The sequence below is a fragment of the Aedes aegypti genome, chromosome 1 (genome assembly GCF_002204515.2).
Source record: "Aedes aegypti strain LVP_AGWG chromosome 1, AaegL5.0 Primary Assembly, whole genome shotgun sequence".
NCBI lineage: Eukaryota > Metazoa > Arthropoda > Insecta > Diptera > Culicidae > Aedes > Aedes aegypti.
This window is the reverse complement of record NC_035107.1, coordinates 107956493-107978536: the sequence shown is the minus strand read 5'-3', so window position 1 is coordinate 107978536 and position 22044 is coordinate 107956493. Positions and strand designations below refer to the sequence as shown.

The 22044-nt window shown below is 36.6% G+C and overlaps 1 protein-coding gene across 3 annotated transcripts in view; it reads left to right on the top strand.

The window, feature by feature from the left end:
* Window positions 1–22044, top strand: part of LOC23687419 (protein white) — a 62951-nt gene that overhangs the window by 27142 nt on the left and 13765 nt on the right. For all 3 annotated transcript variants that reach the window (XM_021844716.1, XM_021844708.1, XM_011494678.2), the window contains one exon: window positions 7899–8077. In XM_021844716.1, the coding sequence (XP_021700408.1) occupies window positions 8015–8077 (63 nt within the window). In that variant the 5' untranslated portion in view covers window positions 7899–8014. The remainder of the gene's footprint in view (window positions 1–7898; window positions 8078–22044) is intronic.

The window sequence follows — 22044 nt, the reverse complement described above, 5'->3', positions numbered from 1 at the left end:
GCTCACTTCCGTGCTTGAGAAGCTCGACCGGGATCTCGTCCTTCCCAGCAGCCTTACAGTTCTTCAGCTCGTTGATAGCCTTTTTAATCTCTCCTATGGTCGGTGGGTCCACAGCTTGATCGTCATCATCTATGTTCATCCTGTTCCTCGCTACATTTCCATTTTCACCGTTCAACAATTGCTGAAAGTGCTCCTTCCACCTGGCAGCCACCGCCGTTTTATCGATCAGCAAATGCCCTTCTCATTCATCATTGCACATGGCGGGCACTGGTACGATATTGTTCCGCGCACCATTGACCGTTGCATAGAATCTCCGCATATCATTCTGGTTCATGCTTTCTTGAGCGTCAGCTACTATACTTTCTTCGTGCTGTTTTTTCTTTCTGCGGTGGATTCGCTTTTCTTTGGCTCTCGCTGTCCTGCACCGCTCTCTGTTCTGTCGGGTACCGGCCACAAGCATACGGCTTCTAGCAACATTCTTCACTCTCTGACACTCTTCGTCGAACCAGTCGTTTCGTCTTCGTCGTTAGTGCTGATCACTTCCCGCGCCGTTGTTGTCACAGCTTCGTGGATAGGGTCCTACAGGCTGTCGACGTCTCCAGCAACGTTGATTCTTCCCAACTGCTCGTCTAGTTGCTGACCGTACTGTGCAGCTACCACATCAGTCGACAATCGTTGTATATTGAAGCGCAGCGTTCTCTTTGTTGTGGAACTCGTGACGCTGGATAACCGCGCCCGAATTATAGTTACTACGAGATAATGATCGTAGTCGATATTAGGGCCTCGGAAGGTCCTGACATCCATGCCATCTGAGAAATGTCGCCCATCAACCAGCACGTGGTCTATTTGGGAGCATGCATCGCCACTCGGGTATCGCCAGGTGTGTTTGCGGATATTGTTTCGTGCGAAGTAGGTACTGCTGATGGCCATCCCTCTATCAGCAGCGCAGGCCATTATCATTGGTAACGAAATGAAGGCTTTCCGTTCCAATGACGGGTCGGAAGAAATCTTCTTTCCCGATCTGCGCATTTGCGTCGCCGATGACTATCTTGACGTCTTGTTTTGGGCACTCTCCGTAGGCCTTATCCAGGCTCTTATAGAACTCATCCTTCATGTCATCTGGCTTATCGATTGTTGGCGCATATATGCTGATCAGGCTGTAGTTGAAGAACTTGCCCTTCATTCTCAACACACAGATTCGGTCGCTTACCACCGAATAATTCGCTTCATCTGCTTCCCAATCACTATGAAGACAACTCCACGTTCTGCTCTGTCGCCACCGCTATAGTAGATGTGGTACTTGAATGAAGTGTTGGTGATGGGGTCCACCGCTCGGAATTCGAGTTCTCTGGTTCTCGGCCAGCGTATTTTCTGGATAGCTGGCACGTTCACGCCGACATTCTGCAGTTCACGAGCCAGAAGCCCAGCATGCGTGGGTTCATTCAAAATTCTCACGTTCCAAGATCCAACTTTTCAATCGTTGTCCTTTATTTGTTGCCGGGTCTGTTGCCGTAAAATCAATCTGTTTGCTATACTTTTGCCTTTTTTGGTTGGTGAAGGGTCTCCGATAGGCCACCTAACCAGGGTTGCGCAACCTACATCGTGCTAGAAGGGCTGCCTCCTCGGTGCTGACACGATACAGCATTGTCCGCTTGTTCTTTACATGATGACCATAGTCATAGCCATCACAACCATCCACCTTTATTAGGGCTTTGGACCTGTAGCTCTGGTTCTCAATAGTTTCAAGTTCTTTCGGACATGCTACTATGGTGAGCCGTCATGCGCTAGCGGTGTTACCGGAAGGATTAGTATCCTATATAGCGCGAATTTTGTTTCGTCTGCAGGCGACGGGACACTGTTAAAAATAATGAAGATTACACGTCATGTAAACTTCATTTATGCGATGTAAACATGACGTCATGTAAATTTAAGTCTGAAATCATGTAAAAATGTGTTATATGTCATGTAACCACACAGAATCCTGCTGCATTACATGACATATAATTGAAGTTTACATGATATATCATGTAAATATCCATGATATTCCACGCTCCAATTAGGTGCATTATACGTATCAACAATTTACACGTTTCGTTCGAATTGTGGACTTAAGCTGGTTACGGAGCCCGTAAAAAGCCCTATACGCAACTGCAAGACGCCTTTTCACCTCGCGGGTAACATCATTTTTATACAGATGGCAGATGAGGCCCACAGCCAGCTAGCAGGCAATTCTTCTTCTTCCCATATCGTTAACAGAGTAGGGTGCAGTATTTGGTACAGCTGCTCACTGCCGTGCTTGAAAAGTTCGGCCGGGAGCTCGTCTTTTCCAACAGCCTTACAGTTCTTCAACTCCTTGATCGCTCTTCTAACCTCATCTAGCGTCGGGGGCTTCAAGTGTTCTTTCCACCTGGCAGCCACCAAGATTTTGTCTGTCAGCAAGTTACCTTCACGGTCATTGCACATGACGGGAGACGGCGCTGTTTTTCTCCGTACGCCATTGACAGTTTCGTAAAATCTCCGCATATCATTTTGTTCCAAGCTGTTTTGCGCCTCAGTAATGGTATCTTCTTCATACTGCTTTTTCTTTCTGCGGTGAATTCGTTTCTCGGCTGCTCTAGCTTCCTTATACCGCTCTCTATTCTGCCGGGTACCAGACAATAACATCCGGCTTCTAGCAACATTCTTTTCATCCTTCACATTCTGGCACTCCTCATTTATACAACCATTTCTGGGCCCTCTTTGAGCAGTACCTATCACCTCTCGCGCTGCTGTGCTCATCGCACCATGGATAGACTCCCACAGATTGTTGAGGTTGTCGCCTACGTTGTATCCCCTCATCCGCTCATAAGCTGTTGATAAGCGCTGGATATTGAAACGCAACGGCCGTTGTGTTCTTGTGTTCGCCACGGTAGACAACCGTGCCCGAATTTTACTAGCAACCAGATAATGATCAGAGTCAATGTTTGGACCTCTGATGGTTCTCACATCGATGACATCCGAGGAATGCCGGCTTTCCACCAAAACGTGGTCTATTTGGTTGTAGAGCTCGCCATTTGGGTGCATCCAGGTGTGCTTTCGGATGTCTTTGCGTGCAAAGTAGGTGCTGCTGATGGCCATCCCTCTAGCTGCAGCGAAAGTTATTAGTCTTAGACCGTTGTCATTGGTGGCAGAGTGAAGGCTCTCCGTACCAATTATTGTGCGGAAAAAATCCTCTCTTCCGACCTGAGCGTTGGAATCCCCGATAACAACTTTTACGTTATGCTTTGGGTACTCTCCGTAGGTCTTGTCAGACAATCATAAAACGCATCCTTCGTATCGTCGGGTTTATCGTTTGTCGGCGCATAGATGTTGATCAGACTGTAGTTGAAGAATTTGCACTGTATCCTCAATACACAGATCCGTTCATTAATCGGTTTCCACCTCACAACTCGCTCCATCTGTTTCCCGATCACTATGAATCCGACACCATGCTCTGCCTTATCGCTGTCACTATGGTAGATGTAGTATTTGAAAGCTGTGTTGGCGACGGGATCCACCGCCCTGAATTCACGTTCTTCAGTTCTAGGCCATCTTACTTCCTGAATAGCAGCCACGTTCACTCCAACCTTCTGCAATTCACGAGCCAAAAGGCTCACTCGTCCGGGTTCATTTAACATCCTGACATTCCAGGTACCGAATTTCCAATCATAGTCCTTATTTCGTTGCCAGGTCGGTTGCCGAAAATATCGTTCGTTGTTGCTCCTTTCTCCTTTTTTCATGGTAGGTAAGAAATTCGATATGCTACCTATATGCAATGTATTCAATATATGCTGGGTCGCGATACCTACATCACGATGATGGGGCTGCCACCTTAGGTGTAGCTGACGTGATCTTCCTCTTCCTCATGGCATTACGTCCTCACTGGAACATAGCCTGCTTCTCAGCTTATGTCGTTTTCGATTATTCCCGACGGTGCACCGTGCGAGTGTAATAATTGACACCGGAAAATAGAACTCTTTCGGTGCAATATTTTGACAGCGTATGATGGTGTTAGCGAAGACGTCAATCAAAAAACAATGCCAAACAGATAGAACAGCTGTTTCCGTTATTCATGATGTGCTGTAGAAGGATTCGGAAACATTCGATTCGTTTGCGTTTTGGATAGAATAAATGTTTGGTATATGAAAATAACTTTATTTTTCCTGGGAATTGATACCATGATATATGTTTCGTAATTTAAAATTCAGAATTTTCATTTTTCAATACTATAAGGACTTATTTGATTTCATAGATCCTCTCTCTGGCTGATAACTTCAGAGCAACGGATATCAATCATTGCATTTAGAACCTCAATGAAAAATCATTATCGATTTATCGTCAATCGACTAGTTTTCAGTTAAATATAGAACCAGAGATTTTGTAATCCGAGTTTAAAATATACAGCTTCAGTCGATGCTGATTCTATTTCGTTGGCATTTGAATGAAGAATTCCATTTTAAGACATAAGCCGTAAAAGTTCCTTCTAATAAAATATAGAGTAAGGTGGGGCAAAAGTTCGACCTTAGTGGTATAATCAAAGTTTCCAAGAAAAAAAATAGCAGATGAAACATAACAAATACCATACAGCGAACCTTCAAGATATTGGCTATAATTTTGCTGAACAAACTTGTGTCAAAATATTTACCCATTTTTAGTTATAACAGTTTCAAAATTGATTGTCCTAAGCGAACTTTTGCCTCACCGGTGGGGCAAAAGTTCGAATCTAGTGTGGGGCAAAAGTTCGTTGGCTAAAACACAAAATATCAATACTTTTATGCCAGTCATACTTTATACCAGCCGTAAACTTATGTTTGCAGAAAAATACACACTAAATTTTCATCAAAAATGTGCCCAAAATAGGGTTAATTGTAATACACCCAAAATATAGCAGTTTTTCGCAAAACTAAGTGGAAATGTAAAATTTTTGTGACATTTTTCGCACGATCAGGCAAATTTTGCTAAATTTGAAGATAATATATAGATTTCAGGCAATTTGAAAATTTTTCCGTGAGTTTATACATGGGTCGAACTTTTGCCCCGCAGATTCGAGCTTTTGCCCCGCTATGGGCCAATTTTTTTTTTCCAACCATTTATGCAAAAACTAATACACGTAAAAGCATCCTTATGATAGGCCTAGAAACGCCCTTACATAAAATATTGAAAAATATTTTATCTTCATTTGATTCCATGCATCGAAAGTTTGACCAAAAATTACAATATTCACGTCGAAAAACAACAAATAGCCATAACTTTTCCATATCTCGATCGATTTTTATAATATTTGGAGTAGAAGTCTCTTCTTGAATAACATTCGAACCACCATGACATTTATGAGATTTGTTTTGTATTGGCTTGTTTAGGGGTATTAATTTTCTTACATATTCTGAATCTACGTTAAAAATTAAACTAGAATCCAAAGTTTCACAATTTTCCGTTACCTGTAACTATTTTTAAAACACATTTGAAATTAGTATGAAAATCACTTTTGAATCACCCCTCGGCAAATTTTACTTCGGGACGAACTGTCATTGTGTAAATTGAAATGTCATTGATTCGACGGATTGAATCTTTTTTAATCATTTATAATATCAACATTAAGATATTGAAGTGCAATAAAATCGTGTTATACTTAGAAAGATGAGCTCTTTCGATCAAGCTGGAACAAACAGTGATTTTTTCTCCACTAAACAACCCAATTGAGCTAGAAATCTTAAAAAGAAACTCTTACCCCACTCGAACTTTTGCCCCACTTTACTCTACTCATACATAATAGTATTCCTTATTATTCTTTAATAATCTGTATTTATTGTAGCATTTCCGAAAGCTAAGAATATGTCTTCTTTTACTGAATAAAAATATTCAATTCTGAAATAAATCCATTTTTATCCGCTCAGCCGAAAATGAGCGCAAATGAAGAATCTGGCTTGTTCGTTACCGAAAACAAGAAAACCTACCAAAATGGCCAAAACAAGAACGCCACTGACAGCTTAGCACCATACATGTATTAGTAAAAAGAGTGCATTACCTGCTACACCCAGCTCGATCAGGGTGTAGGATTTTCTGCACCGGTGGCGATCGAGTGTAAAAACGGTGTGCTACCTGCGGAATAAAAGAACGGTTTGGGTGCAAGTTTTGCTACACCGGTGGGAAAACGGTGCAGGCGGTGCAAATAAAGAAAAACGACATTAGTGTTCTTATGAGCACTTCCACACTTAACTGAGAGCTTTCTTTGCCAAAGTTGCCATTTTCGCATTCGTTTAACGTGTGGCAGGTACGATTATACTCTATGCCCAGGGAAGTCAAGGAAATTTCCATTACGAAAAGATCCTGGACCGACCGGGAATCGAACCCAGACACCTTCAGCATGGCTTTGCTTTGTAGCCGCGGACTCTAACCGCTCGGCTAAGGAAGGCCCAATTGATACAGCATTTCATACTCAGCCGCTGGATGCCAGAACAGACGCTTTTTGAGCCGCACCTCCTTGGTGGACAGACGCTCGAAACGCACCTCCTCACTTTAGCTGATGTCAGAAGGACAACAGCACCCAGGCTGTACTACTAGCTAAGTACGCAATCCTTACCTTTATGTGTTTTGGTGACAATAACCGCCACAATCAATTATGTATGGTTAGGACTTCTTGATAAATATTTGGATAAAATGAGGATCGCAGCTCATGAATGCTCTACCCAAAACAACACTTTCTTTGATCCGATAAACCCACGTGGTTAACCTTGCACTACTGACTCCCCCGTAGGAGTAAGCGACACGCCACTAGTTTCTTCAAATTGCGTGAACTGGACACGATTGATCCTTACCTTTTCATCACTCTCCCCTGTAGGCGCATGCGACATAATTAATGGACAGAACAAAAAAGATTCTGAGAGATAATTCTGTAAAACTTGAGTTGAAAACTTTGAACTGTACATTAAAACAAAATTAGTAGAATATCAACAAAAATTGTTAATATAGTAATTATATTTAAAAAACTCAATCAAATAAAGGATTTTTTTTACTGCTATGCTATTTTGACCACGAAATTGCCAAAAAATCACTGTGAATTGTCCCTAAATATAACATAAAGTAATTTAGAGGTTTCTTCAATAATTTATCAAAAAATTCCATCTGCTGCTTTGTGAAATTCGCTTACAGTATCTGCAGGTATAACTTCCAGAACAGAATTTTCTCAGAATTAGCTCAGAAGTTGTTCTACAAATATTTTTCAAACATTTTAGCAAGAATTTCTATAGGTGTTCCTGGAGGAATGTTTCGAAAGCTCACCATTTTGGCCACTACCAATAACTGGTCCCATCCTACAGGTTATAACAATCGTTAATATCAAATTATGTTAACATTTTGATGATTCTCATATACAATGGTGATCTCAAATTCTGAAGCGATTGTTGCTAACTCGATCAAAATATCATCAAATCAAGTTAGCATAATCTAAGAACACAATATCAAAATTAGTTTTCATTTTGTTTAATTTTCAAAGTTCTCATTCTCGCATTTATATATCGCGTGACTGGCACGATAATACTCTATGCCCAGGAAAGTCAAGAAAGTTTCCATTGCGAAAAGTTCCTGGACCGACCGGAAACCGAACTCAAACACTTTCAGTATGGCTTTGATTTGTAGTCGCGGACGTTACCGCAAGACTAGGGAAGTTCCGAGAAATGTGAACATCTTTCTATCAAAAACTTTATGAAAATTATGATTTTTGAATTTCTCTATGCTAGATGATAAATAATACAACCATATTTGCATTTCGATTGCACAACGACTTCCCGATATGTAACATTTGCCAAATGAATTGAGCTGACCTTTTCGAAAAAATGCGGTGATCCTTATAATGTATAATTTCTTATCATTTCCATTCACAGTTTTTCGGAATATAATCTCAGCGACGCATTGAGTCGAGTAGTAAGGAGGAAGAAATATTTCCTCAAGAGGAAAACACGCTACCGTAGATAAGAGGTCAACCCGGCCAGCCAGCATCATGACAATTAATACAGACGACCACTACGCCGATAATGAAAGCAAAAGCAACATTACCTCCAGAGTAAGTACCATGCAACGTTTTTCTTGTTGGGTTCGTACTGGATTCGCCTTGAGTTTTTTTTTTGTATTTAGCATGACTCTGATTATTTCAACTATCTTCAAACGAAGCCTCACGACTTCCTAATAGATTATGGGCATAGGTCTGGTGCGCGGGAAGAAAAAATGCACTTTTGATTAGCGTACGTCAAAGATTGTTTCCAAGTGAATGACGGTTCAGATTAATAAGGGACCGTTCATAAATGACGTAGCATTTTTTCACTGATTTTTTACACCCCCCTCCCCCCTCGTAGCATTTCGTCACAAATGCTGATACCCCCCTTGGAAAATACGTAGCATATCAAGCAACCCCCCCCCCTAGATTTATTTTTATTTGTTTTTCTCAGCAATAGGGTTAAAACAAAAAAAAAAATTGAATTCAGAAGTTCAATAAAAAAATTGATATTAATTACTGACTGAAACGTAAGCATAATCTAACGAATAAAAGTTTGATTTGCAGTAGTGCTCAAAGGCAACTTGGAAAACAGTTTTAAATAAACTTTTCCCTGTTTAAGTTGTTGGCTACATTGTATTAATTTTGCTGTTGTTACAATGAAAACAAGTTTACAGCTGAAAATATAGAAAAATGGATAAATCTTTGATTGGATTGATGAAGCTAACAGTAACGAGTTAGGGTACAATAGATTTTATAATATGTTGAAAAAAAAAATCGTTATATTAGAGAATTGTTTTTTGATTATTCGTTTTTAGGAAATAGATTTCAATGAAAATAATCAACAATATAGCTTAATTTGAAATGGCTATTCGTCGTTATTATCCAAATTGAAATCCATTTAGCAATTAGGTGCCAGATGTAGAAAAGATTACACTTGTAATATTTGGAAGGTTCATAAAATCTTAGCGATAATTATACAAATTATTTATCTTTATTAATATTTCAGCTTAACTTCATTATCGTCCCCCATACTGAAATGATCTTACATAACCTATAACAAACCAATTGAATACTAAAAATAATCTTTCTTCATATTGAATGATAGAACATTTTCGATAACACTCGAATCTGTTGTCCAGGCTTTTCCACCAAGTTGTATTCAGGCTATTTCATCAAGAACATTGTTATTTAAAAACAAATCGATGAGTTGATTGGATGGAAATCTTCTGCAACATTGAGAGCATAATTCATGGAATAAATATCTTGTTTAGTGTAATATTTTCCAAACCGAACAAATTGTTTTTTTAAAGAAATAAGCTCTTACAGAAAATATGAATAAAGCTAAAACAATCCAAGTTGTTAAAGCATTGATTTTTAATTAATTTATGCATCTTTTAATTTGTTTATTTATAAATTAATTTATTAAGACATGCATATTATTATTATTTATCTTTATTAGGGAGATTTTCAGCCCAGCTGGTTCATCTCCGTAGCATGCATATAATGTTCACATAATTATTTAATTTAATGTTTAATCTAAATTTTCTTAGATTTTTTTCAATCTTGTCATATGAATGTTTTGAAGCTGAATTATCATTTTATAGGAAAAAAGGAGTTTGATAAAAAATAATTGTTTATTTTTTTTTAGCGCCTCTTATTTTACCGACGTGATTCAAAATGCTACGTCCACTAGCTAGGACCCCTCCCTTCCCCTCGTCACACATCGTCACAAATTCGTGAAGCCCCCCCTCCCCCCTAAAAAGCTACGTCATTTATGGACGACTCCTAATAAGATCATCGGAAAAATCGAGTCATTATAAACAGCAGAATAAATTAAAATTGAAGAATTGTTTTCATTCAATTATTCCGTTATATCAATGAATTTATCCACATGGCCTAATTTTGGAAACCTTCCAAGATCAGTTACAATTGTAGGAAAGTAGGATGAGACTTTAACATCAACCATAGACACCTAAAACCAATTGAATCACTGTCAAAGGCGGAACATTCCAGCTTTATTTGAAACTATATCCACTTGATCACTTGTATGTTTCCCCTGGCACTTGGACACTTACCGACACATCAGCGCAACTACTTATACTCGAAAGGAATCGATAGTCTTCCCTCCTTCCTCAGTCAATTACAGTCCCAGTATGAGGATGATGGATCATGTTTCCGGATAACTTCTTCGTCATTTGATATTGATTGTTTTATTATTTTACGTCAGTGATCGACGAATAGCAATTGCAGTTGAATGCAATGAAATCATCATCATTCACATTAGATTATTTTTTTAATTTAATTAGATTTGTTTTGATAATTTACGTTTTGCAATTGCTATTTGGGTTCAAATTCAAATTTCGCACCATCTGCATATCGTTCCACAACAAATTGTGTTAATTTTTATATACATAGTACATGTTAATACCGTGCACCCCCGCTAATTTGAACGGTACCTCATGCAAACCATCGGGGTTCATTTTTAAATTGAACTTCTAATCACCCTACGAACAACAGAAAATCGTACTTCTGGTTACCCTTTTGGCTGTTTTGTTTTGATTTTCGTTCCGTTCCACAGCGTTCCATTTCACTTTACTACGTTCCATGAGCTGAATGACGTTTGAACCATTTTTAATCTGAACGATGTGCAAATTAGCGGGGTACAAATTAAAAAGTGTTCAGATTAAATGTGGTCAAACCAACGGGGGTACCCGGTATAGGGATTTAGAGATGAAAAAAGTGTTGGTTCGAAAATATATTTAGGACAGTTATGTTTGTATGGGCAGTACATGCAGTTCAAGAAGTTTAATATTCTAATACCATCAGTGTACCAGAATCTATGACATTTGGTCGAATGACATATCGTCGAATGACATTTGGTCGAAAGTACATCTGGTCGAAGGGACATTTGGTCGAATGGACATTTGGTCGAAAGCAAATTTCATTGTGAAGAAATTTGGTTGAAAGTACATTTCGTCGAATGGACATTTAGACGAAAATTATTTCATTAAAATGAAAAATGTGCGGCATTTAGTAGAATTATTAAAAGTGTGTTCGTATATAATGTAACAGGTGCGAAGATATTCTATACTCTGAGAAATCGAGAAATTTCCCTTAAGAAAAGATCCTTGACCGGTGAGATCGTACCCACAACATACGAATAACATTTTTCAATTAGACAAACTTAAAGAAAATATCTTATACATATTTTTGGGCACACATCACAAGTAAATTGAAAATATGTTCACAAAACAGGTGACTATGATATATTCACAAATTTATTACTTTCAAGCGCGTAAGGTTTTAATAATATTTAGTTAGTACAATAATGAAAGAAAAAGATTCACGATAATATATGCAACATTTCAATAACATTTATTGGCATTTTTTTTTTGAAGAAAACGAAATGAAAACAAATAACAAAAAAGTAAAATCAAAACAGAAACTGTAGTAAAAATCAAGAGTCCTTGAGTATTAAAGCTACACCACGCAAATAATCTTGGGTGTTTGGATACATTTTAAAATTCTGAGTTAATTCTTTTAGCCGCGAGTCTTTTTCGACTTCCTTTGCGCTCCGCTTAGGCACGGGAACGCCATGAAGAGTAGATAATACTTCTCCGCCGGTAATATTTTGCTCTTTCTGCAAATTGACAATTGTTTCATAGAAGCCAGGGATAGGTTTGGACAGTATACGCCACCGTTTGTGCAATCCTTCTAACCGATTGGTAGTACGCGGTAGATCATCCAATACATTTTTACGCACATTCCAAATTTTTGGATCAAAACACGGCTTGCTTCTAACAACGCTACCGTCCTGTTTCGTTAGCCTCACACAACCAAGAACGTTGTTATTTTCCACATATCTATGTGATGAAAGTTTATAAATTTATATTCCATATAAGAATTTGGTTTCGTACTTACTGGAAAAAACTATGCATTTCGGCTGGCGCAGACTTCCGCAAAACTTGAAATGCTTCGGGCACATACTAGGTACGAACGCAAGGGCTTCTGTCATTTTGAATGCCATAAAAACATCCTTATTTCGTGCGTATGATGACACCAGGCCATTACATTGAATTCTATTGTAGAAGTTCTGAGTCAAATGGAAGAAACATCCCTGCACTCGGCTTTCCGGAAATATTGCATGCACCGCGTTTATGGCTGCTCTCTCGAAATCCGTAACTATTACATCCGGATCCAGCTCGACACCATGCTGTGCTGCGAAATCGCTTAGCATCTGGAACGCTTCGGTATACCTATGTTTCTTCAGATTTTGATTTAAGTAGAAAAAAAAACGAGAGGAAGAAATCTTGCAGACTCTCCGTTGCCGATGTGTGCCAGGATGGAATACATTTACCGAAAGTTTTGCGGCGCTGTGGCAAAAGTACCATCAAGCATCCAAAGTTTAGACGAAGCCAAACGATTGACGTTGTCTAAAATTATATTTTTCATTAATATGTTTTCTCAATTATTTAATTTAATGGAATACTTCACCTGCCGTGCAAAACATCAATATCGCATCACTTTCTATTGTTTTCTGACCTACTAAAAACGGTGTGCCGTCCAAGGTTTTAACATACTTGTCGTCGATTTTGAAGTAATCATCTGGTGTCTCCGGAGCTGGGGGAAATATTTCTTTTTTTTTCTCGGCTTCTCTGGCATATTTTCTTCTGAGCAGGTTTTGAAAGCATCGTCTGGACCTATGTGATTTAATTAGAATAATGTCACGTTTACTGACTTTAAAAAAAATAGGTTAACTTACCTCAAGTGGTGCACTCGAAGCACAAGCACTGATCGTGACGGCAGGAGCTTCATAAATTTCCTTCGATCGCCTTTTCAGGGATTGCTTGTAGCGCAGATGATTTTCCAATATATTAGGAGGGTGGGTATGATCACTTGGCGCCTCTAATTGATGCTGTCCTGCCGAAAACTGCGAAATCAGTGTTGCGCCACACCGGCTCTGCTTATCCGTGCAACTTTTCTTTACACAGCTCCAATAGTGGACATCTTACATCTAAAACATGACAAATAATAAGTGTTTAAAGATTCACTTATACAATATTTGGACAGCTTACCGTCTTGTTGAGGTGATAAACGTAGCCGCCAAACATCATTTTTGGTCTTCCCCGTATGGAATGCATCACTTCATAGTGGGCTTCAGTGGTGGATTTCGCAGCGTTCTCAATTAAACTACCGGTAACTTCTTCTTCTGGAATATCCTCTATATTTTTCTCCAAATCGTCTTCAATCTTATTGATTTTATCTTGCTCTGTCTTCATGTCTTCAATTTTGTTCCGATCCGTTGTTTTTATTATTTCGAATGGTTTCTTTGCAATGCTTTTACAACACTTACCGTCCTCGTCCTGGCAGTTCAACCAGATGTCCTCCGAGCTACTCCAATCCGCGATGAGCTTCTCAATTTGGTCGTCCATCTTCGGAGGTTACTTTACGAATGAAAATCAAATCCTGATGCGTTAGCTGCGGAGATTTGGACCTATGCACGAGTTCACTATTTGACGTTTTAGCGGTGCCGTGTTATTTATGTGACCATGGAAACCAGTGAATTTGGCACCGCTCAAACGTCATATTAGTTCACTAATTTGACGTTTGAGCGGTGCCGAATTCACTGGTTGCCATGGTCCCATAAATAACACGGCACCGCTAAAACGTCAGATAGTGAACCCGTGCATAGGTCCATGGATCAATGCACGAGTTCACTAATTTGACGTTTGAGCGGTGCTGAATTCACTCGTTGCCATGGTCACATAAATAACACGGCACCGCTCAAACGTCAGATAGTGAACTCGTGCATCGGTCCATTATGCAGTATGAAAATAATTGTTTATGGAGAATTCTATAGTTACCATACTTACCATAGCAACATGCGCAATCAAGTTAGCGATGTTCTTGGCGATTTTCATTAAGCTTTCAATTCTCAAGATGAACAATCCACTGGAACAACTCTCGAAGATTTATCGTGAATATTCATCGGACATTTTATTCACAATTCAAGATGTCTGCGGTCTCGTATATACATGGCTCGATTACATCAGGAATGTTGTTAGATCAAGGACATTTGGCTACACAGAAAGAGTTAAACTGACAACGTTCTTTTGGGTCAATGGATACCGAAATCTTGATGGCTGGCTTATGTTTTTGATACGTTCCAAAGGACCTGCCTTTTGCCGTTATGAAGCAGAACTCAAGACGCTTTTTTCCTATTACAACCAAGAAGAAATTCAGAAGAAATACTTTTCATTTTGTATTGTACATAATAAGTATGAATATTTGGATGGTTCAAATCGTGACATCAGGACAAAATAAAAAAAACCGTGTTTGACTTATATGATCGTTTTCATTTTTGGTAGTATTTGCTTCCGAACTAGTCTATCTTTCATTATTGTAAGTAATATGGAAATATCTTTAAAGTGTTATTCATAAAAAAGTAGTTGAAAGCAGTAAAATGTTAAAGTAAAAACATAATTGACAATGTTTTATGAAAATGAAAGGTTATGAACAGAATAAAGAATGATGATATTTCAAAAGTATAATAAACTCACTTAAATGTAATAACCAGTCATTATTTTCGAAAAAATAAGGTTTCACACCTGAACACAGACCTTTTTTAAACAAAATTTTCCTTCGTTGTATGTATATTTGAACAAATGAAGGTATAGTCCATTCGACCAAATGTCCATTCGACCAAATGACCTTATCATTAAATTGATTTTCGACCAAATGCCATTCGACCAAACGTCATTCGACCAAATGTCTTTCGACCAAATGTCCTAAAAGCAGTGTACCAGTATCCGCTCATGCCCCTTTTTCCGCTCACTAGTGTAAAAAACGTCAAAATGTCAAAAACCAACATTTTTCGCACGGATATTTTCTAGCAATATTACAAACTTTCAAATAAAGTCGTATGACATTATTTTCATTTGATAAAATAATTCTTTCTATTTATATTGGATCACTAGGTATTTTTGTGTGTTCCAATGCAAGAAATTAAACACAATTTTAAAGAAATGTCGATTTCAGTATACAGCATTCCCTATTGAAGTAGTAGCTATGATTTGACCATAACAAATATCAGGATAAATAACGAAATGCGAAATAATGTAATTTTAGTGAGTTCGTCACGAAATCTGTTTACCATGAGCGGAAATAGGAACACTTAGATGCATTAACAAATGCAATTGAATATTTTTTTATGAAAGTTTTAAAATTATTTTTATTTTGCCGCTGATTACCTATACTTGGAGGAGCTACATTGTGACTTAAAAATAGTATTGATCGACGCAATAGTTATTTTGTAATAAACATTTGAACACATAACTTCCCTTAAATGAGCGGAATCTGGTGCACTGATGGCACCATTTTTTTGCGATTTAAATATCATTTTTCGCTATCTAAAATTTATTACTTTTTTGGTAATCATTTGCCAATTTTATTAGGAAATTCATTAATATTGAATTTTGAACTTTTTTTTTTAATCCTTTTTTTCATGGATCCTTTTCTGATTACCGATTTTGATGACAATAAAAAATTCAGATTTTACTGTAGTTTTGAAACATGATTGTTTTGTGAAATTTATTTCAATTTTCGTGTAACTAACGGAAATCAGTTTTGAAGTGAATTTAATACCATCAGGCTTTTCTCAAATAGGTTGATCATGGAAAAAATATAAATTATAGACATTTTGGTTTCACAAATTGAATGCTCAGGCATTTGTTGGTTATAAAATAATTCAATTTGTTCAAACATTTTTCAAAACTACAAAAACATAAAACAAAATAATAAAAAAAAAATTATCTTCGTACCTGCCACACGATATACACATGCAAAAAATGGTCATTGGAATAGTAAGCTCTCAGTTAATAACTGTGGAAGTGCTCATAAGAACACTAGGCTGAGTAGCAGGCTCTGTCCCAGTGGGGACGTAACGCCAGAAAGAAGAAGAAGAATAAAAAAAAACTTGTAATTTGCGTGTTATGGTCCTATTTATTAACTAAAAATAAAATAATTTTGATTTACGAGTTACGAAAAAACACCAAATTTCAAAGGGTACCCCGTCTAATGACATGGTTGGATATAAGAGAGTTAAGAGGTCTTGTGGATAGCCAGAGGCATTATAAGGAATTTGTCTTAGATAACGGACTAGTCAAATTAGTAATCACAAAGCTTCTTCGTGAATCAGAAGCTATCAGTATCTCCAGTAATCTGCCAAACAGGGATTCCTAATGATTTTTTCCAGATTTTGAAACCTTCACAAGAAAATCCCTCAGAATAGTTTGTTCTGGGAAACTTGTAAAAGCTCCTACAAGACCTATTTTGGAAATCCTTTTATAAATTCTATTTTCGTACTGAAATAAATACAGAATATACACCAAACCAGGATTTCCACCAAGAACATATCCAAGCATTGTCTTAGACAGGGATTCTTCCAAAAAACACTACAAAGATTTTTTCAGTAATTTGCCTTGAATAGTTGAAAGATATTATCATATGGAATCAAAATCCTACACCTAAGAAATGAATCAAATGTATCTAAAGGAATTTCGAAGTTTGCAAAATTCTTTAGATAGTTGGAAATTGTTTAGAAATTTTCCCTCTATATTTTTCCAAGCATTCCTTCTCGTATTATTCCGGGAATTACTTCAGGTATCACATAAAACGATCTCACAACAATTCCTGCAAGAATTTCTCCAGGCATTTCTCCAGTGGTACATCACTTGGTTTTCTCAAGAATTTTATATAGCAGTCATCCCTGGATTTATTTTAAGGATTTCTTTAAAAAATATAAAACGATTTTTGAAATTTAGAAACTTTCATGAGTTTCAAGAATATACCCCGAGGTACCTAAAGATGTTTGGATTTCCTCCAGGTTATTCAAAAAAGTTCATCTAAAACAACTTGCATTGTCACAGGAAAATTGATTTTTCAGGAATTCACTAAATGCTTCTTTCGGATTTCATTTTCGTAATTATAATTCACCTATGAATATCTCTAAGAACACTACCAAAAACAAATCCGCAGAATCCAAAGAAAATTTCTCAAGATATTACATTATAAATTCCATTAGTTTCTGCTAGGCTGAGAATATTTAGAAATAATCCTGGATAAATCTTTGAATGGATAAATACTATTTTCAGAATAAATTCCTGAAGAAAGTTTTGGATGGATTTTTCATGAATTCTTGGGAAACATTGCATAGAAGTCTATGGGATAACATTCTGGAGGAATCTTTTGAACTATGCTTAAAGAAATGAAAAAAAATCTTATATTAATCTCTGTAGAAATTTTGGTAATTTAGGAGTAATTCTTGATTCTTAGAGAAGTTGTTAATTCTGAAAGGATTCTAGAAAGACTTACAGAAAAAAAAAACATCAACAGATTTTTACAGTTTTTATCCTCAGAGATATTCCTGAAAGAACTTTTGGAGAAATCCTTAAATGTTATTTATTGAAAATATCTAAAAAAGCCTCCAAGGAGTTCGATAGAAAAATTCTTTGGTAGAATTGTGAATGTGTAGCAGACTCCTATTAAAATATTAGGAGTAATGTCTAAACAATTAAGGACTGTTTATTTGGTAAGTGAACACTTTGTATAATATAATCTTTTTCATTTATTAATGAAATCGTTATCGGTTTTCTGTGCATCGTTCAACTACTATTCTACAATGTTATGAAAATATAAGAATTGACAAAATGCTTATGGTTGAACTAAATAGTTTTTTTTTCCTAAAATTCCTAAGATTTCCTGTTCTTCGAAGTAAAATATTATTTTTCGCATAACAAAAACCTTAATTTTTATGAACAAATTGTATGTTGGTATTCTTCACTATTCTACTGAAGGTAGGGCATAAAAACCACCAATAATATTCCACAAATTTTTGTAACTAGGTCATTCTAGTGACCATCATCAATCAATGACTAAATTTTCAGAAATACCATCCTTTTACTCCCAGTAAAATAGTAAAGTGAAAATCGTGGTCAAAATGGTTTTATATTACTAAAGAAACTATTTTTTTTATAATGATAGGGGTCCTTCCTTAACCGCGTGGTTAAAGTCTGCGACTACAAAGCAAAGCCATGCTGAAGCTGTCTGGGTTCGATTCCCGTTCGGTCCAGGATCTTTTCGTAAAGGAAATTTCTTTGACTTCCCTGGACATAGAGTATCATCGTACTTGCCGCACGATATACGAATGCAAAAATGGCAACATTAGCTAAAATAAGCTCTCAGTTAATAACTGTGGAATTACTCATTGAACATTAAGCTGAGAAGCAGGCTCTGACCCAGTGAGGACGTAATGCCAAAAAGAAGAAGAAGAAGAAGTGTAGATAAAATTTTGTTATTTTAACTACTAACCAGCCAAAATTATAACACATTTTGTTTAAAAACACGTGCTTATTGAGTAACAAAACCTGTTACAACTCTTTTGTAATCCACTTGTCGAGTAGAGTGAATATAAATTAAAGTAGAACATGTAGATCTCGAAGGTTATAACTTCAGAGTAGTTTGAAAGGCCTTCAGTGATTCCCAAAGTGGGCGAATTCGCCCCCCTGGGGGCGATTTTCAGGTCCAAGGGGGCGAAAATTCATAAAACTGAATTTGGGGGGTGAAAATGCTAGAAAGGGGGCGAAAGTGGGAGCAATTGAAAATCAAAAATAGATTCAAAGTTTGTAAGAGGCACTCATATTTTAATGATAGCATATACATCTGAAGAAGAATTTATTTGACACCTAACTAATTTATCGGTTCTCGTTTTCAAATTATGATAAACAAATTTGACAATCGTCGGATCTAAATAGTTTTTGCTAAAAAAAATTGAATGCTTTTTTGAAAGCAGAAACTTTTGGCGATGTGTGAAATTTATTTCCAAGTCTAAGGTAAAGTTTGTTGACTTTTTGTTAGGGAATCTTCAGAATAAGGCACCTTAAGTTTTTATTATGTTTCACACATTTATTAAAGTACTCATTTCGTTATTTTCTTGATACGCATACTAAATAGTATTTATAGTACATAGCATATTATAAACAAATCCATGTGACTTTGGTGGACATAAATCGGGTTTCAATGATAAAATCACTGAATACCACATACGTAAATCACCCTACTCAAAGATAGGCCTGAGCGACATAAAATTTTATGTATCAAAGCTTTAAAAAATCTAAGTTGAACGTTATATTCAGTGAATTATGAGTTGAAAAAAGTCTGGGTTTACTGATATTTTCTTATATTTTGAATATAGATTCGAGTGTTTCTAGAACAGCCAATAATGTATTATCCGATATTTTGTAAGTTTATTTGAACAACTTAAGAAACATTAAAAAAAGAAGACAAAAATACAGAAAGTGAGCCGACCATTTTTTGATGATCGTACATCAGATTTGTTGATACAAAGGCAATTGATGCATATGACAGATATTACATGACTCTTCTATGGACATACAAGTAGTAGACACTCTTTTTGCGGTATTTTTATTGAAGCATTATGATTGACTGCTACATCCTTTAAATTTGACCAATGTTTGGTATACTTATGATGAGATATTGATCCAAACTTCAACGTAAGTGTAACGCTTAGTACAAATGTTTAGATTTCATATCAGGGGGGCGATTCCAAAAAATATTGGTCTCAAGGGGGCGAAAGTCAAAAAAGTTTGGGAAACACTGGCTTGGTTTAAAAAAAAAATACTCTAATAGCTTTTATCTATTGTCGAGGGTATGCGAATAGCATAAAATGTATTTCGCAAACTACCCCGCTATATTTTTTGTGTTGACTGTTCAGGATTTAAAATAAAAAAAAAACAATCCATTAGGATAACTCATAGGTCAAAATTCAAATGGATTATCTTGAGTAGATGAATATTGATCACCAGTAACGATAAGCAAATTCATAAAAAAATATACATAAGTTTGAATATTTTTGAAAAATAACGTATTTTTGGCTGTGGAGAGTGCAGGGATATACACTTATTAGAACAGCTAATCCCCTTGAATTGAAATATTAAATATTAAAATTAACAATTACAGCATTTTCAGCAAAATTATATCGTCTTGATGAGGGTTTAAATACTGTCGACCGAGAAACTAAATAATATCGTATGTAGCTTTTTCTTGCCACACGATATACAAATGAACAAATAGTCAAGAAGCTCTCAGTTAATAACTATGGAAGTGCTCTTAGAACACTAAAATGAAATAACTTGAATGAAAGACTTTGTTCCTGCTGGGACGTACTGCCAGAAAGGACACCACGCTGTTTTTGTATGACAATTCAGTATGTTTTTTATGGATCGTGAGTGCTGTGTCCACAAATTAACAGCCAACCGCAAATGTATCATAAATACATATAGAACGAAATCACAAGCGATGATGACATTTGATACACTAGACTGGTTTTAATGAAGTTCATGCATTCGGCATCGGGTGTATCCGGATAGCGAACACTGTCAACCAAGAATGTGGTTACTGGACCTTGCATTACTCATATTCAGCATACCGTACAGCAAGTGACGCTTCGGAAAGTTCCAGCTGAATGAAAAACGCATAAGCGAAAAACACCTATCCTTCCCCCATCCCAGTTTCCTCTAGTTCGTGTAATAACCACCGCAATTTGCACATATTAAATTCGTAAATTTGTTGACAACATTCAAAAAGAAAGGCATAACCAAAGACAAATAACCAAAAGCGTTGCATCGGGGCAATATGGGCCACCTAAGGAAAACGCCATGGAATAGAAAAACAGCAAAAACTATCGTTTAAATGCAAGTGACTTATACTATAAACTGTTTTCTTCCTTGTTATGTCGATGATTAATGTTTACATTAACTTGTGAATTATATCAGGAACGTTTTTGAAAACCATGGTTTTCTGCGTGTTCACCAACCATAGGGGCTTTATGAGCCACCCAACGAGGCAGTATGAGCCACCTCATTCAATCATATAATTTTTTTTAAAACTTTACATTGAGCTAATGATAAACAGTAAAATATTGTAATGGAAGTTTGAGTAGTTTTTTTTTGAAATTATTAACTCTAACGGCTTATTTTGATAGATACATAACACATAGTAAATATACCATTTAATTCTAGTATTAAATTGCAACACTTAGTTCAACCTATTTTCTAGCTAATTGTTTCTCTTGTAATGGTGCACCAAGATGAATATACAGTAAAAAACATAATCTAGTATATTTAGGCAATGCAATTTCATGTTCAAAATACCGTTTTTTTACCTTAAATCTAGGTAGCTCATTTTGCCCCGCCATTTTACTTTTTAAACAATATTCTATTTTCCAATAATTTTGTTTACGATCAAAACTGATTTTGCGCACGAATTTATCAGTATTATCAGATGTTTGAATGGATTGATAAAATTTACCAGAATAATAAATATAATTGTTTTAAAGTCTTAATTGAAAACTGCCAAAGTTATAAGCTTTTTATGACAAACGACATTTTTGTGAATATTTCGAGTACTAAAACGAATATTTTTACGGTTTTTATTATGGTGGCTATTCGAAGCATCCTCTAGCAGATCATAATGACACTAGACATTAAAACACTGTTTTTGACCTTAAATCCGGGTGGCTCATATTGCCCCTAATATGTTTCGGTTCCTTATCCTCATAAAATTTAGGGTTTTTCATGAGTTTTTTTTTTGCAATATGAGCTTTGCAAGAGTTTGAATGTATATTGAAAGGTTTACAAATACGATACAAATAATGGCCACGATAAAAAAAGTGACTAACTAACTAACTAACGTTTCACTAACATGAGCTCGCCAGTTGGTAATACATTCTCGATTGAACAACTTCGGCATCAACACTCAAAGACTGAGATATTTGGGCTTATTCTACAAGTGGCGTGAGGTGAGAATTTTCGGTCTCGTATAGCGAGGTGACAATTCTCGACCCGAGTGAAATGACTTGCCGTGTAAATCAAATGGAGAGTCACTTCACTAGAGTCGAGAATTGTCACCTCGCTATACGATACCGACAATTGTCACCTCACGCCACTCGTAGAATGAAC